The 17,291-nt window shown below is 43.7% G+C and overlaps 1 protein-coding gene across 1 annotated transcript in view; it reads left to right on the plus strand.

The window, feature by feature from the left end:
• Positions 1-2,251: 2,251 nt before the first annotated feature.
• The window catches only part of ERGIC1 (endoplasmic reticulum-golgi intermediate compartment (ERGIC) 1), a gene marked incomplete at its 5' end in the record, with an annotated part of 35,202 nt that continues 20,162 nt past the window's right edge, over positions 2,252-17,291 (plus strand). The window contains 2 exons of the mRNA XM_009877691.1: positions 2,252-2,313; positions 8,969-9,041. Coding sequence (XP_009875993.1) covers positions 2,252-2,313; positions 8,969-9,041 — 135 coding nt within the window. The remainder of the gene's footprint in view (positions 2,314-8,968; positions 9,042-17,291) is intronic.

Raw genomic sequence — 17,291 nt, forward strand, 5'->3', positions numbered from 1 at the left:
ATGTTCTTTGCCTGGCAAGCTCTGTATGCTCACTGTGCTCATACCTTAAGCGGTCCTTAAGTGTGTTAAGGTGCTTGTGTGACAACTGTTGCGAATCTGCTGTGCTTGCAGGAAGGCCTGAGCCTGTAAGTACAGACTCAAGAGTTCTCAAAACTCCAGGCAAAGCAGATCCAGAGACTTGCTTAAAGCTTTTGTTAGATGTGTGTCATGGTAGTGGAAGAGAGAGGGAATGTAGCATCATGGTGGAAGAGATGGGAAACAGAATAGCATAGAGGGGATGCCCTGTCTTTTAAGCACTTAAAGCCAGGTGATAGGTGTAGCTGGAAGCCGTTGAACACTTGCTGTAGTGTCTTTTGCCTAGCTTACTTACACCATGTAAAAATTTGTGGGATTTGGGTGTTACTTACGGGATTAAATGACAGTCCTAGAGGAGAGAAGCCTGCCATGACATCAGCTTTCCACTGAGTTATTTAAATAGCAAGATTTTTATTTTTTTTAATCCTGTGATAGGTCGTCATACTAGTAAATATTTCTCATTGTAAGAACAAACTTCCTTTTATAGTATCCACAGGCTGCTGTTTTTACTGAATCCAGCATAGAGCTATTTCCTATTTCTAATTGTTCACTCACACTCAGCAGCTCTTGCGTGTTCATGTGATAACTCTCTCTTTTTTTCTCTCAGCTTTTTTAGCCTTGTTGATCTATTATTGTGACTTTGGCGAGACGACGCCAGCTTTCAGCGTTTAATGGGCTGTGAGCAGGCACGATCAGCTACTTCCTCTGCCTGTGAGACCATGAAGTCATCAGCTACTCTGGGTTGCTTTACCATCCGCTGCTGCTGTTGCTTTGGTGTATGTGGAAAGAATGTAAACAGCATTTTCCAGATGTTCTCAGGGCAGCTGGAGAGCCATAAATGGACTGTTTGGTTCAGGAATATTACTAATCTATTTAGGAGATGGCAGTGAATAGAGTCACAAAGACACATGGTTGCATGCGTATCCTGTGCGCTGTGCTCTGTCAAGTGTGTTGCAGTGAGATTTTGGAACATAAGTTGTTGAGGACTTGGGCTGGGCAGGTGAACAATCTTTAAACCTGCTGTCCTTCCCTCTCCTACCCTTCCTTCCTCTGGCTTCAACTCCTGAATAAAGCACAGTGGCAATGTCCTTCTGATCTCACGCAAGGCAAATGCTAGTTTGTTCACCCGGAGTGTCTCCGAATTTTAAGTGATCTCAGCAGATGAAGAGTGAAGAAAGGTGATGTAGTTTTTAAACTCTCAGTATAACATTTGGTGTAGTAGGAGCTACTGAATAAACATGGGGATGTTTCATGGTGGTGCAGGATAGAATAGCGATTTGGAAGCCAGTATGGTGTCTCTCATGCCTCTCCTGGGCTGGAAAAAGCATCAAATCTCACCCACATGTGGTATATCAAAAAAAGTCTATTCTGGGGTACAACCAGTCACTTCCTTCTCTAGGGTGTGCGTGTGTTTTTAATGCATTAATTAATTTTTATTGAGTGGTGGAAAAACTGATGTCAGAGCTGCATTGCGGCTGGACATGCAGTAACAGAAGGTTGTAGGAAATAATACAGCTAACATCATAAGGACAGTGAAAGTTTAACCATGGAGAGTTTAAAATAGGAAAGCTGAGCCATATGGATATTAAAAGATATGACTGAATCAAAACAACGGTCTGTTATTAACCTGGATTTTGCTGGGGGTGTAGCAAACTTCTTAGGTTAATGTCTCTCCTGTATCCAGTGTCCAAGGGTAGGTTTTTTGCCTCAGCACCTTGATTTTTCTGACCTCAATATTGTCAATTTTTGGCTGTTGCAGGACACAAACTACAAGGAACAATATAGATTGTGTCTCACTGTTTTTTTGCCAGGCCTCTTTGGGAGTCTTTAGAGTTGCCTTTTCCTTTTACGGTGGTCTGTAAACCTGTCCAGCGTGACTTCTTTCCTGGCATCTCTCACGGTTCAGATTGCAAAGATCTATGTGACAGCAAGGCGGAGGGAGGCGGAGAGAAATGCGGTGGAAATTGGAGCCAAGAAGGAGCATGGTTACATAATTGTACAAAAGAAAAAGGATTTTTTGTTTTGTTTTGTTTTTCCTTCTCATATCCTTCTGCGAACTGAAAAAATGTCGTTGGAAAGCTGGATGGAAAAACTTCAGCATCATTTATCCCTGTGGGGACATGAAATGTGTTGAAATGTTCCACCTGTTTTATGGCTGTTGCTTTTCCTCTTTCAGGTTTGACATCTACAGGAAGGTGCCAAAAGACCTTACACAGCCAACTTACACAGGGGCTATTAGTAAGTAACACTTCTTTTTGATGTCCTTGCATACCCCTGGCCTAAAATTAAAGATCGTTTAGCTTCTCTGTCTCCAGAGAATCTTTTTTTAAGGGATGTTAAACACTGAGAAGGGTGTCCTTTATTCCTGAGAGAGCTCATTTTGCCCAGTCTGTCAGGTTGTACTAAACGGCAGAGTAGTTTGCATGGATTCAGAGTCTCAGCAGAAAAAGTATTATAACGAAAGGGAGCTCCTACAAGCTAGTGCTGGAATACACACTCTGCTAGCTACTGAAGTAGCTAAAGGACTTTTTGCTAGTGTCTTCCTGTGAACAGAAGCTGTGAGTCTACTCCAGACACTGGTGGGGGCGTGACTGCTGATTTTTTTTTACCTGTCTCTTATAGGCATCGCCTCCCTCAGTATGAAAAACAACTGATAACGGTTATATTCACAGTTAGTGTACCCAGGCGTTTGCCTGCTGGAGAGATTTAAGGAACCAAACTACTGCAAACAGGGAATCCAGGTTCTGAATCTGGAAAGAGCAGTGTGGGCGGCAACATGCGGTGGCCAGTGGTGTGAAGGTGGTTTGGGAAACGCGTATTTCTTTCAAAGCATACGCAGGGGATTCGTGTGATGGTGTAGGTGCAACTAATGAGCAGGGATCTTATTTTATTGTTATTTGTCATGCTTTTAAAGAGGAAAAATTGCTTGGTCAGGAACCACCGATAGCAATCCACTCTCACTCCCATACATCAATACGGAGACTTGGACTGATAGAAATCTCTTGCCTTGGGCCCCTTTTCCTTCCTTCCTCCTCCTGAGGGAGGCTGTAGGCTGAGTAATGCAATTTCACACAATTATGTGCAATGAGTGCGCTGCGTGGACTGGTAAACATTGATCGGGTTGATCCTGCCAGGCCTGTAATTAGAGTCCTAATGCAGCTTTCCTGTTCCATTGAACAGTAACTTCCTTTGATCAAGTAGCTGTGCTCCATTCATCCATTCTTGTAGCTGGGTCAGTAGCCTTGTATGTCATTGCTGACGTGAGTGATGTCATATCCCTTGGTGACAGCCGGCGTCAAATAGAACTGAGTCAGTACCAGTGAATCAATGGACACAAAGGAAAACCCTTTGTGAACTAAAGAAACTCCTCACTGTGAGGATGGTCAAAGACTGGAACAGGTTGCCCAGGGTGGTGTGGAGTCTCCATCCTTGGAGATACTCAAAACACCTAGACCTGGCCTTGAGCAACCTGCTTTAGCTGACTCTTCTTTGAGTAAGGGAGTTGGATGGGATGGTTTCCAGAGAGGTCCCTGCCAGCCTCAACTATTCTGTGCTTCTGGTGAAGATAGCACATTAAATATTTACTTGCTTTTAGAGAGTCCTTGTCCTCCCTGTTCTCCTGATGGCTGAATTACTTGTATGTTGACTCCCTTTTAGGTCTGAACTGAACAAAGGGCTTGAATAAAACTGCTCGCTAATTTAGAGGTGTTATGAGATTTAGTGTTTTGAAAGAACACTTTGAACTTGTTAGTGATCCTGCCTTCTTTTCTGTTTTGGAAACTACGAGTTCCCACACTAACTGGGCTCCCTTTGAGAATTTGTCTTGTTATGAATCACCTGCAAAAGAGTATGTTTTAGAAACAAAAAAACCATCAAAGGCCATCCAGTGTTAGGCTTTCTGATCTGCAGTAAACAGCTCAAGTGATAAGTCTGTTGTGGGAAGGCTTGAAGGCTGTGACTCTTACTTAAAATTATTAGCTGACTTATTTCTCTCTATTGTTATTTGCAGCTTCTCAGGCTTTGATTTTCTTCTCTAACTGGTTCTCCCTCTTTTTGTCAGGCTGTTTTTAGACAGGCTGATATAAGCTTTTGAACCACACAGGCAGCCAACAAGCTGTGGTGGCTTTGCATGTGAGGATCTTGCGTGCAGCTTTCCTAATGGGCTTTCTGTCTGACCAAGCCTGTGACTTGTAATTTGAAAGCCAGTAATCTTACCTGTTGTAGGAGGCCATGAATGAGACCAGCCCATTGCCATGCCAACATGAAGCCTGGGAAGGCTGCATGATTTCATGATAAATGCTTTAGGGAGGTCAGCTTGTCGTAACGTTGAGGTCTTGACTGTAGGGGGGCGTTCTGCCTCTCAAAAAAATCTTTTAGGGTCTAGTAAACATGTGAAATGACTATGGCTGCAACTGTATATTAGCTTTCTTTAAGCCCACCAAGTTCTAAAGAGCAGATATAAAATAGCTCATAGTAGCTGACTACTAATTTGGGTCCTTCCCACATGATTTCTTCTGAAACTTTAGTTCACTAACACTTCTGGTGCTGAATGTTTTCTGGAATAGGAATGGACTTACTACAGTACTCCTCCTGTTACTTTTTGATTATAAAAATGCCTTTTTTAGAGGTTTGGGGTATTTTTTAGAGAAGAAGGCATAGATAAGATTACAGAAGAAAAGAGATTTAAAAATACCAGCTCTGCTCCTGACCACCAGGACTGAAGTGGCCAACTCCCCTAGAAAGGAGAGAAACAGCTCAGGAAGAGTAAGTGTTAGGGTATTTTGTCACAGAAGAGCCGGCAGTCTCAAATGCAAACAAGTTCAGAAGCCAACGGGAGGGTTGTTGAGGTTTTCTGTAACGTATGAGTTTGCAGTGAATGTGGCATGTGAGATATTTCAGGTCTGTGCAGCAAACCTCCTGACTACTAAAAGATACTGTGATGAAGGTACCGAGAACAATTTACTGCAGTTTACCGAGTGAGATTTGTATGGAACAAAGTCCGCTCCCGTGGACATCTCTGAGAAGTGTGCAGCAGTTACTCATTCCTTTTTCTCAATAAAAATCTCCTCTTCCAGGCAGCTTTGCAATCCCTGTGCCACGCAGCCAGCCATATCACTGTTGTCCCTCTTCCACTAGATGCTTGTGCCAGTCTTTGCGGGGCTCCCTACCCCTGTGTAGGGTGTCTGTGGTGCCAGCACAGAGCTGTTCTAACAGACCTGACTAATGTGGTGACAACTTGGCCATCTTTGGGTATGTAGGCAGCAGCAGCAGCACGTGCCCTGGCTTGGGGGACAGTTGGCATCTGGCTGGACAGGAGTAGTCTGACTTCTTAAGAGAGAGGCCTGCAATTCCGACAGCTGCTGTAGCAATCCTGCTCTTTAACGGTCAGTGTGGATGCATAGTTGGCATGCACATGTTGTATGCACACATGGTAATGTTATCCAGAAATACTCTGTGCTCTTTGGGGGCTGGGGTTTTAAATACACATCAGGAAATATCAAAGTTATGATTCACATGGCATCTGTAATAAGACTCATTCCTTGCACTTCATAGCACTTTGCTCCCTTGAATAATAAATACTATTAATTTTATGCCTTAATATAGACATGGAGCCACATTCTCAGTCTGTATGATGTGTTAAGCACTTTGCGTTTCTTTCATTTCTTGTGGGGTGGGGAGGAAGAGTCAGGAATATGTACATAAATAGGGTACATATCAGAAGGGCTACATAAAAATAGGTTAGGTTGTCAAAGCTAGTGTAGAAAAAAGACTTGGCAGAATTTCCCATCCTTTGGGCATTACTGATTAGCCAACAGCAGTGTGTTTCAGTGTGCCTGACACCAGCAGCCTTTGATATATTGATTGTGATATCATATTAGGATTTTAAGAAACCTATCTTAGGTGGTCCTTCAAGCTCTGTGGGAACGTAGCAGCGCTCTTGAAGTTTAAGCTAAGCTTTATGCATGAATTGTCTGATCCTAGCCTTTAATCTGCTTTTCCGAATATAATACAGTTGTCAAATGTGGGTGGCAGGAACAGCGCATTTGCATGGAGGCAAGTAAAGGCCTTCACTATGAAATAAGTAGATGAAGCACTCTGTGTGTAAATTCTTCTGCTGGGAACATCTTACATGCCTGCAGCTCCATGCTAAGGAGCAGAGCATCATAGAATCGTGTTCTGCATCTGAAAAAACGTTGGCTCCAGAGGCAGTTTAACGCATAAGACTTTCACGTAAGTCATAGCAAAGACACCCCCCTGCCCTGAAAGTGCGTGTGTACAAGAAGATTTTAACGCAAGAGCAGCCATGTTGCAAATGTTGTGCAGCCTAGTGTCCCACTGGTCAGCAGCACATGCCTAAGAAAGAACATCAGGACGGGTTAAATAGTTCACCAGGCTTTGGTCAGTTGACAGTTCTGAACCTCCTGAGGTGGAAGTGGATCCTTTTGTTTAGTAGCCCTCAGTGGATAACTTCTTCAGGGCATGTATAATTCCTTTTTGAAATCTTACAGGTTTGTTTTGTTGTTTTTTTTAAGCATTCTCAACATTCATAGTCAAGAATTTTCAGAGTTTAGTTAGGTGTTGCATAAAGGAAAACCTCCTCTTTTTTTTAACCTCCCACTTCCCTCCCATTCCCAAGCTGGAAGAGACAATGAGGGGCTGCTCCCTGTGCACCTCCTTCAGGCAGTTCATGCTTGTACATACGCCTCTTGTGCCCACCCTCAGTAATCTCTTTTATGGGTTGAAAACTGACTACGCAGTTTGAAGACTGGCAAAAGCATTGAGGAGCTTTGAAAGTCAGTCCTTGCCAGGTGTTTCAGGGCATTCTTGCAGGGTTTTTAAGATACAGGTTAGTGGAATTTTACTGTCCCCTATATAAGTGTTGTCACGATGAGCCTTTGTTGCAAGAGCTGAACTGGAAGATGGATTTGAAGGAGGAAATATTTTGTATACTGGAAAAGGAAAAAATAATTTGATTATGTAAATAGAAAAAAAAAATTGTAAGAGAGAGAAAGCTCCAGGAGAGAATTTACAGTTAGTAGTACTCAGCCTGCATAGAAGTGCTGGAGAGCAGAGAGGTCTAGCTGACACTGTGGAAAGCTTCACAGGATGGTAATGAGAGGATTGTCCCTATGTCAAGCATTCTTCCCTGCGTACTGTCACAGATCAGAGATCCTGTGTCTCTGCTGTTCGATGATTAACAACAAGAAACACTGAATCAAGCTAGATCTTGAGCCTTGGTGACTTTGTTTGTAGTCTTTGTGTAGCTGATTATGCTCTCACCAGAATTTGCTGCTGTGCTCTAAGTAGACCTTTCTCCTCCCCCATGCTAAGTGGTGCCCCGTGCCAGTGGCTTGCCTGGATCACACCAGCAGCAGTGGTGTTCTCTGTCCTGACGGCCAAGGCTTGGAAGCAACTGTGTAACTATCTGAGGTTTCTCTTTAGAAATGAGTATCCCCTCTTGCTTCCCATTTTTCTACTGGTCTTTGACTTTGTTTTTCCCTTTCCTTTCTTTCTTCATCCCAGCTAATGGATTTTTTGACATCTCTTTTAAACCCTTGCACTTTGCAGAGGGTCAGTAAGTTAATCCACCCTTGAAATTAGTCTGATGAGGAAGGGGAAGCAACACATTTCTCTTTCCTCAGAACTATAAAATGACTAATCTGAAGAATGAGGTTTTAGGTCACTTGAGGGTCTGTCTCAGTATTTGCTTTAAGTACCTCCACTTTCCTTCCCTTGCCTGTCGCGTTCTCTGCCAAGGGAGTTTGGACAGGCACAACGGTATGATAAAATTGCTTCCCAGCCATTTGTTGCTTGATCTTCCTGGAGGAATGGATATTCAGGCTGTAGAATAAAGCTGAGGAACAGGGTTTTCCATATTTATTTCTCAATCCCAATTAGTGGCTATGGTGAAGCAGTCAGTTCCAAAGAGCGCTCGGTTGTTGCAACTCTTCTGGGATTGAGGGGTGAGCTGGATTGTACTGTTGTCACAGCCCTGGAATAGCCTGCCATTTCCTGGTTTACCCTTTTGTATAGTGATTCATGGTGAACTTCATTGTGCATTTTATTTAATAGAAATACACATTGCAGCCCCCCTGTCTCCTTGAGTTGGCAAATCCTTGTCTATTCTGATCATCCTCTCTCAGTAGGATTTACAGCTGTCCTTCTGTCCAGCCCCTCCTGTGTGCGTTCCCTCATGAAAAGTAACCAGTAATATGCCAGTTACTTTGGGTGCCCTACTTTTAATTCTAGGTTGGCGTTCATAGAAGTGGGACTTGTTGTCTAGGTACTCTGCAGTTTCTTCACTGAGAATTTTCCCTCTCTGTAGAGTCAGTGTATTGGTAGATGGAGAAATTGGACAAGTATCAGGCGTTGACTAGATGAGCCCGTTATCACCATGTCTCTGCTGTACCAGCTCTATCGTAATGGGTAGTGTAGGCTGTGAGATGACTTACACATAACCTTGGAACTTGATAAAGAGCCAAAATGTCTCCCAATCCATAAAACACTGTAGCTGACTATGCTTTTGAAGCAAGGAGATGCTGATTCCTTTTCCTTTCTGGAGGTTTTAGTAGTAGTAAAATTACATTTGGAGCAAGGGCTCCAAAGAAAGCGTAATGTGAAGCAGCTTTGTCAAGAGAGAGGGAGACCTGGCAGCCCAACGTTGTGTGCTGGAGATGGAGAGATGGAGGTCTTGGTGGAGAAGATACCCAGCAGGCTGTTGGGTAGTGGCATGCCATTGAAATCATTGCTCTGATGGCCTCCTCTGAAGTTCTCAAGTGTTTCTGGGTGGCATGTCCGTGAGGGGGGGGAATAATATGCCTGTGTGAAAATGGCTTTTGACTTTGTTGAGAGATGCGAAACTAACCTTCTCCTCTCCTTGCCTCTTTTCCAGTCTCTGTCTGCTGCTGTCTCTTCATACTGTTTCTATTCCTGTCTGAGCTCACCGGATTCATAGCCACTGAAATGTAAGTAAAAATCATATTTTCCTTGGTTTGAATGTATGTGCATATGTGATTCTTATGAGCTTTAATCTGTTATCTTGGAAGAATGGGCCTGTAATTTCACTAAATGAGTTAGCTGTCTAATGGGTTTTGGATTCCTTTTGGTTGAGTTCAAATTCTCAGTCATTCATTCAGCTTTTTAATTTACTAAGGTGTACTAGGTATACTTGATTCTAAAATACTTCTGATACAGAAAACTGTTCCAAACTTTCTTGATCCTGTATTAGCTACATACTGGATCTATCTGTTGAGCACAATGAATATGTTTCACGTGGCCACAGAGCATGCCAAAAGCTTCTGACCCTTTTCACTGTTCTGGTCACCAGGTGTAAGCTAGTGCCAGCGCCAAGATGATCAATGCCAGTCAGTGGCAGTTTCTCTTTTCCTTCTTAGACTGTTGACTTCTTGTCCTCATCTGAGATTTGTTTCCCCTCTCCTCCTGAACAGACACTTTCCTCAGTACTTGTTTAATTCAAAGTGATTCTCAAAAAAGGTGTATTTTTCATCAGTGGTACAGTATGTTTCAATGTGTGGTGCCTACTGGCTGAATCCACGTGGTCTGTGCTCTGAGACTGTGCGGCCCCCTTGCAGATATGGTGGGATCTCTTGACGTTTCCTTTTCTCGCTTCCCCGTGGATAAAATGGGTATCACTTCTGCCAGTTTTCACTGGATGGTTTTTGAGAAACAAATGGCATAAAATACAAATTATTATTAGTTCAATGTTAATAATACCTTTTTTTTTAAAAAAATGTCAGAGCTGAATCTCTGATACATGCAGATAGCTTTACTATTGTGTGAGTTTTCTCTCATTTCTTTTCACCTGTCAAGCCTTGCTTGGAAACTTAAGTGATGGGTTTTGTGCCTGAAGACAAGTTGTCCCAGGTAACCTCTTTGGGACCTTACTTTGAGCAAAATCAAAATAATTTCCGCTTTTCAAAATTGCTCAAAGAACCAGTATTTCAGTTAATCTTTTTTTTTTTTTTTCCTGTTCTCATGCTTCTTCTGCCTTGAAGAAATTTTTTCTTAATAACTTAACCCTGATAACACAGGAATCTTTGTTTCGGGTTCTAGGAAACCTGCTCCATTATCCTGCTGATGTGGCAGTGAGCTCACTGGACTGTGATGCACCATTCCTGGATAGTTAGAAAGGGTGGAACTTCTGTCAGACTCATGTGATGGTCCAGATAGCAACTGATGTCACTGCTGAGCAAAAAAGCTCTGAACGACATTGAGCTCAGGTGCTGCGTTTAGAGGGACCATGCTTTACATGGCTTCTGATAACCGTGCGGCTTTTTCATTGTTTTTGTGCAGCTTTGACTTGGGTCAAGAGTGTAATTTCAGGAATGATTTTAACCTTGAGTAATCTTTAACCTTAAGACAGTAGTGTGATCTAGCTCTAGCTATTTTTTATGCCTATTGCACGTTTACTTCAGAGATAGTATCTTAGGTTTCTTTTGAATTCCATGAATTTGATTGTAAAATACTAGGATCACCTTGTTAACCCAGTTCTCTCAGGAGCAGAGTTTTCTCGCTTCCTTTGTTTTGAGAAATAGAGAAAAGCTAGACAAGCAAAAAGTAAAAATAAAGCTTCAAATAAAATACTTTTTTTCTTGCTCTCCTCTTAGATCTCATTCTTTCATCTGTTTTTTCCCCTTTTTTTTTTTTTTTAGTTAATGCTTTACTAGAGGGTTTAGTAATATTTATGTAATTTTGGTCCAGTTATTTGAGTGTACATGTAGTGTTAGTTTCCTGACTAGGTATTTATTTTTGAACAGCAAAATGATGTGGTTCTCTGAGGCCTCTTTGTGCTTTTTTCTTAACAAGATGATGCATTTTCCGCTAAGATATTAAATGTGCTATAAGTTCCTGCATGCTCAGCTGATGAGTTTCTCATTAAGATGTCAGAGAGACACTGAACTGCCTTTCCCAGCAGGAACTGCGTGGGGAGGAGGTGTTTGTAAGCAATAAAGCAGTAAAATTCTAGAGAGGATGTCATGGAAGAGACTGAGACAAACGAATGCAGGAAACGGATTCGTCACTGACCGTCCAACACAATAGCTTGCAGAATGTGAAAACCTCCTGATGAGTTACAGGTCATGAAAATCTCTCGCTGGGAACAGATCACTCACAGCATGTGAGAATAGGTTCCCCCTGTAACAGCAGAAATACTTCAGAAAGTTACATAACAAAGTGCTTCCCAGTTCAGCAACTTCTAAAGTGAAGTAAACCTTTCTTTCTCCATTTCTTACTTGTTACTTTCAGTTCTGGGAAACCCAGTACCATAAAGGTGTTCAAAGATGTTGTGAACTTCTTCTGCTTCCCCTTCCCTTACTGGCAGTGCTTTGCAAGGCATTATAGCTTCATCGTTTGGAGTAAGGGTGAAGAAGTGTGGAGCTCTATATGGGATTGAACAAACTGTGAGAACTCTGTGTCCACCATTTAAACTGAGCGGTAGCAAATAACATGGGCAATACTATGTCACAGAGGTATTTTGAACCCTGTTTGCCCATGGATCAAATACTTTTGAAGATACGGAAGATTCCTTACGTGCAGACCATCAAATTCCCACCAACTTATTTCCAACTTCAAGTTACTTTTCTATTAAGAGTCTCTTACAACAGGTATCTCTCCAGGCTTGAAGTTTTCTAGCGTCAGCCAGGATCTGAATGACTAACTGGAGTGGGCACTTCCATGGGGTGAGCTTTCGTGCTTTGCCAGTGCCAGCTGTACTGTGAGACTGCATCAGCCTGCTGTCACAGTGCTCTTAAAGCAGTCGTGTGCTTGACAAAGCCGGATTGCATGGAAACAGCCGCCCGGTTTTGACGGCAAGGTGAAATGGAGAGCGCTTGGCCTGGTGCCTTGCATCAGAGACGGACCAGGCGCGCTGTGTGGACTCACACTTACCTCAGAGCCCTGTTACGGCGAGTAATTGTGCGTGGTGTGTGTGCTGCAGGGCAAGGCAGCAGCAACCTCAGCAGTGGTACCCACAGCATTAACTGTCTCAGCTTTCACCAGTGGGAGGTTTCTTTGGTATCTGCGTCTGATGGGAGAGGTTGCTGGGGTTCATTGAACTTGTGCTGTAACGTGAGCAAATGAGGTCTGCTCTGTGCCGCTCTGACCCCTAATGCTTGCTAGCTTCTGCTCGCTGTTGGAATTTCTTCTGCATTTGTATGGCTGTAGCAACTTAAATTCCTGGTATTACTAGAAATCTCAGTTTGGTCACTCTTGCTCAACTTCAAAGCTATTTTTCCTTGACCAGCCCACTGTTTTAACATTTACAGTCTCAACTGCTAAAGACTTGTCTGGGTGGCAGAAAGCCAAGAAATTACACCCTTGTCTTGAGGATAACAATCATAACACTAAAACCAAACAGATTAGCTACGCGGGGAAGACGGCATGCATCACAGTAGCTGTGTCATAACTCATGTGGGCATTTCTAAAGAGCATGAAGATTGCGTCTGTGCGCAGGAGCTTACTTCGGTTGGGCAGCCGAGCTGAGGCGCTGTGTGTGTCACAGCGGACATGCAGGAAGCTCATGGGGCAGAGGTAACGCATAATAAAAGCACATCCTATTCTGCTGCTGACCAGCTTCCTGTGTAGATGAGCCTTGAGTAGGCTGGAGAACTCCTAGTTTCTTATCTGCTAGATTTGTTGCAAGATCCTAACAGACAGTCCTCTGAGCAGCCATGAAATCGAAACTTGGTTCTTAGGTGCAGCTACATCCTTTTCAGGAAAACCACAGTGAAGAGCTAGTGAGGAAAGAGGTTTTTCTTTCTTTGCTCAGACACTACCTTGCAGTTATGGAGAGAGTGAGTTTAACTCTGGAAATCAAGATCTTGATTACATTTTTCTCTTTTTTAATTTTTTTTTCTATCCAGACTGATAGTGACTTAAGACTTACTCCAAAACAAGAACCTAGATTAACCTCCTCAATTCTGTAAGAGACAGATAAAGAAAAGGAGGTCCGTGCTTCACATTTGAAATTCTGCAAAACTGGCAGTATTGAACATACTTGTCCTACTGAGCAAATGACTCAAATGGCTGAAGAAACAAAGCTAAAGTGTTAAATCTGTCTGGTATTTCCTGGGAAGGCTGAGAGTAGATTGAGGGCTAGAAGTTGCTTGGCATACCTTTAGCAGCCTTCCTCATTCATTGTGCTGTTGTGTTGCAAATCAAGAACGTAGAAATCACCTATCTCTTTTCTAATTAACGCAGATAAGCGCTAGATGTTAATAGCTGGCGAGATGATAATCTTGCAGTTTTATCACCGTAATTAGGTCATGAATTGTGTTCTGTAGAATCAATAAATTTTCCAAGTATTCCATCATTAAGGAGGAAAGATATAATTAACTAATCTAGTCTGTCTTGTATTGGCAGCCAGGGGAAGGGGTAGGAGGGTATGAATGTGATACTTGTGGTATGAATGTAGCTGCTCAACAGTAATTGATCCTACCACAACACGCTGTAGAAAGCAACAGACCGTTCCTGGCAGTGATTTCTTTTTCTTACTTTTGTGGTTTTTTTGGTGTTGTTGTTTTGTTTTATTTTAATGTAGTAACAGGCAAAGAACAGTGACAAGTTTGCCACTTGGTAGGATGTAGCCCCCCCTGCAAGGCAATTAATTACTTAAGCAGAACACCTGTATAGAAAAAAATACTACCTTGCCATAGAAGCATAAATCATGTGCAATGCCTAAATAATTTGTTCATTTAAGGTGACTGAATCATTCACTGAGGAGGACATCTGCTTGCTTATGAAAAATACGTCGGCCAGTCTATGAATATCACACAGCCCAGCTCCTCTGCCAGGGCCACATCACATACAGCTGCACAACTTGCTGTTCATGCAGGCTGTCAGGTACCCTGAGTGTGGGAGAGAGCAAAAGGAGACCCTCACTGCTTGTTCACACTGGGCTGATTTGCATGCCGGGGACCTATCTTGCAGTGAAGCAGAATTATTATCATACCTGCCTTCAGAGTTTTTTTGTCCTTTAGTTCTCCAAGGTATGTGGAATGTCTCTTGTGGCTCCTGGCCCATGAAAATTTCTCGTAACAACCTGCAGGGTCCAGCTGCACCTGCTGTAGGCAGCAGAGTGTGATGCTGGTGCAACAAGAGTTTCTTCTGCTGGGAACCATAACCTCAGAGCGTGAGCCATCTGCACTGGGAGCGCAGTGCTACAACCTGACGTTAAGCTGGAGGTGCAACTCTAACTCCGCCAGCTCATCCAGTTGAGGCAGGTGAAATGCTGAAGCAAACTAGACGAGCACAGGGAATAGATCTCTCTAGTCGGAGAGGAATTGGAGTTGTAATCCTGCTCTTGCCATGGACTGACCTTGAGACAGACACTTTTCTGAAGAAGGATGTAACACTTAGCTGCTTACCTCTCAGGGGTGCTAAGAAGCTTAATTAATGTTTGTGTAGTAACTTGGAGATTACCTAATAAAAGGTGTTATATATTTGTGAAGTGTTGTTATGCCATTTGTCCTACTGTACATGTGTGGGTTAGCAGGAAGCGGAAGGTCGCGTCATGATGTCATTTGCAATTTCGGACTTGAATCTACGTTGACGTCTTTCAGAGCTTCTACTTCTTCCTGCCTCCTGGAGAACTGTAACTCCTGCCTTTGTAGGACACTGTTTTCTGTGCTTCATAGCTGAGCCAGGACCTAATCCAGGACAAAGACCTTCTTCGTGAAGAGCTGATTGAGATTCAGGGCATAGAGGGAATATTACAAATGGCAGAGCAATAAGCATATGCACAATTTATTACACAGTAGAGAATTTGCTGACCCGCTTGTTGTTTCTTCATACAAATTGAGAAGATGATGAGTTGTTTGTCCTGTGTTAGGTTGTCTCTGGTGTGGCACAACTGAAAAGACAGTAGTGCGGGAATCTCAGCTTTGGATCACTGTGTTTCTGGAAGGTGGTTGATTAGAGCTGAAACAGCAAGTGGAGCCAAGAAAGCTTGCCTGAGAAAGTCTTTTGGGAAGCTTTGGGCTCCCTTAAGAAAGATAGTTATTTTCCTGCTTAGGCTTAGGGTCCTGGAGAACCAGGGAGCCTCCTGGGATGTGGAGGAGAAGATAAAATGCAGCTTGATGGAGTAAGTGGTTGTATTTTCTGTATGGCTGATGACTCAAGAGGAGAGGGCCTGGTTGTTTGCTGTGAAAGAGAGAAAAGTCTGAAACTTGAAGAAGAGACTGGGACAAAGAGGGCAAGGAAGATGTGTTTAGAGAGCACCCAGGAAGCTGTGAAGTTCTGAAAGGTGAATGCGGCGCACCTTCTCTTCTGTTCCAAGGACCATGGGCACTTCAGCTGTTGAAGTTCTGAAGTGTGTAATGTTAGTCACCAGGGCTGGTGGGTTGAAATAAGTTACTGGGGATATTTTGTTTCTGGGGAAGCAAAACTGTTGTGTCATAAATCTGAGTCTTAAAGCATGGGGAATGGGTCTGGCTTTCTTTGGAAAAAATCTTGAAAGAAGAGCTGAGCCCTCTTGCTGCCTTTTCCCCCTTTCATTTTCTCCTGCGTGCTATTTGCATGATCTGCAATCCAGCTTTTTCTGTGTGATACTGCAAGTTTGTAATCAAACGACATAAGCAACTGGGAAGCCCAGCAGCACCGCTCAGGAATGTGAAGTATTTTGAAGTGGCTCTTTCTAGAAGTGAAGCGGATTCCTTCTGTGTGGATCACGACTCCTGCTGCTTGGAGAAACTTTCCTCCCTTTCCGTGAATCAGTGGTGGGAGGCCCTGCAGGGGCAGAGGTCCACTTCTCACTTGTCTCGTACTTTCATAGTTCTCTGCCTCACCCCTGCTTTATTGTGCCACTTCTATTCAGATAGCCCTTAGGAGAAACTAGTGGAATACCAACTCCTGTGTGTTTAGGGTCTTCAGAGGAGGTACATGCCATCTGGAGTCACAATATGAACCTCAGTGCTGCCTCTAAACAGCCACAGAAGCAGCTGCATTTAAGCGTCCTTCTGCCTGACTTGGGGTTTTATTTCACTCATGACTGTCCCAGATTCACTGTTAAATACTATTCCACCTGCGAACACCCTATGTTCCAGGAGGGACACCTATAGATTAGAGCTAATTTCATTTCTTCCACGGGAGACATTATCCTTTTCAAGGAGAGTTGCCAGAGGTGGTAAATAGTGCTTTTCCCAACATCCCAGGATTTTCTGGTTAAATAATAGGAAGACTGTGTGCAATTTTGCTTCTTGGCCCTGGGGAGGAGGATAACGAAGGAGGTGTGAGTGTCAGTTCTCTGTCAGCTCTATCCAGACTTAGGTGGCAGTGGTTCTTGGGGGGATCCTAGAAGGAGTAGCCTTGATCCTGGAAGTTCGTTTTATCTGTGAAGTTTCCAGAATGCATTTTGGGAGTGAAGTTTCCAGTTCGTTGAAAATGATGATGTTTCTTCTGAGGTTTGCCCCAGCAAGTGTAGCCTGTGATGTGTTGTGGGTTCCCCATAGTGAGAGGGAACCTCAGCAGCAAAGCAGGTCAGCGCAAAGGGTGCAGTTTGGAGCCCCTGATAATGCAGCCTTGCTGGGTTTGTTAGCTTGGGCCCTCCACAAGAGCTGCTGCTGCCAGGAGGAGAGAGTGGCGCAAGCTGGGAGGGAAAAGCGGGATTCAGCAGACAAGGTGCTCCTTGAAAGCCTGTGCTGCAGGTCCAGGGGAAGGGAAGGAAGGAGACTGTCACGAGCTATCAGATGTCTGAGGAGTGATAGACAGGGTTATGAAATTGGGAAGATGAGTAGGAGAGGGGCAGGGGGCTACTAGGTGAAGAGGAGGAGGAGGAGGAAGTGTCTTGAGCCTTGCCCAAAGGACCAGCTGGGAACTGTTGGTCCAGTGACCAGGGTGCAGGACAGGAAACCAGTTCCCTTTATCTGCCACTAATAGGCTGTGTGACGTGGAGCAGCTGGCCTACTTCTCTTTGCCTCAGTGATCCAGTCTGCAGGTGGGTGACCTCACCACTTGCCTTCCTTTGTAAGAGCTTCCCTAGGCTCCTTGCGCACGGTTTATGCTTTGGCTTCTACTGGCAACCACTTCTCACTCGCTTATCACTGAAAGCCTTGTGTGCCTTTGCTTACAGACCACACCTCACCACACGTTTTCTGACAGGTTCAGAACTGGCAAATACAAATACTGACCTTCCCAGAGCTTTCCTTCAAAGGGCTGGCATGTCCAGCTGGGCTGCTGACCCTGGCACACTTCTTTGCCAG

The sequence above is a fragment of the Apaloderma vittatum genome, unplaced genomic scaffold (assembly GCF_000703405.1).
Source record: "Apaloderma vittatum isolate BGI_N311 unplaced genomic scaffold, ASM70340v1 scaffold17651, whole genome shotgun sequence".
Lineage (NCBI taxonomy): Eukaryota > Metazoa > Chordata > Aves > Trogoniformes > Trogonidae > Apaloderma > Apaloderma vittatum.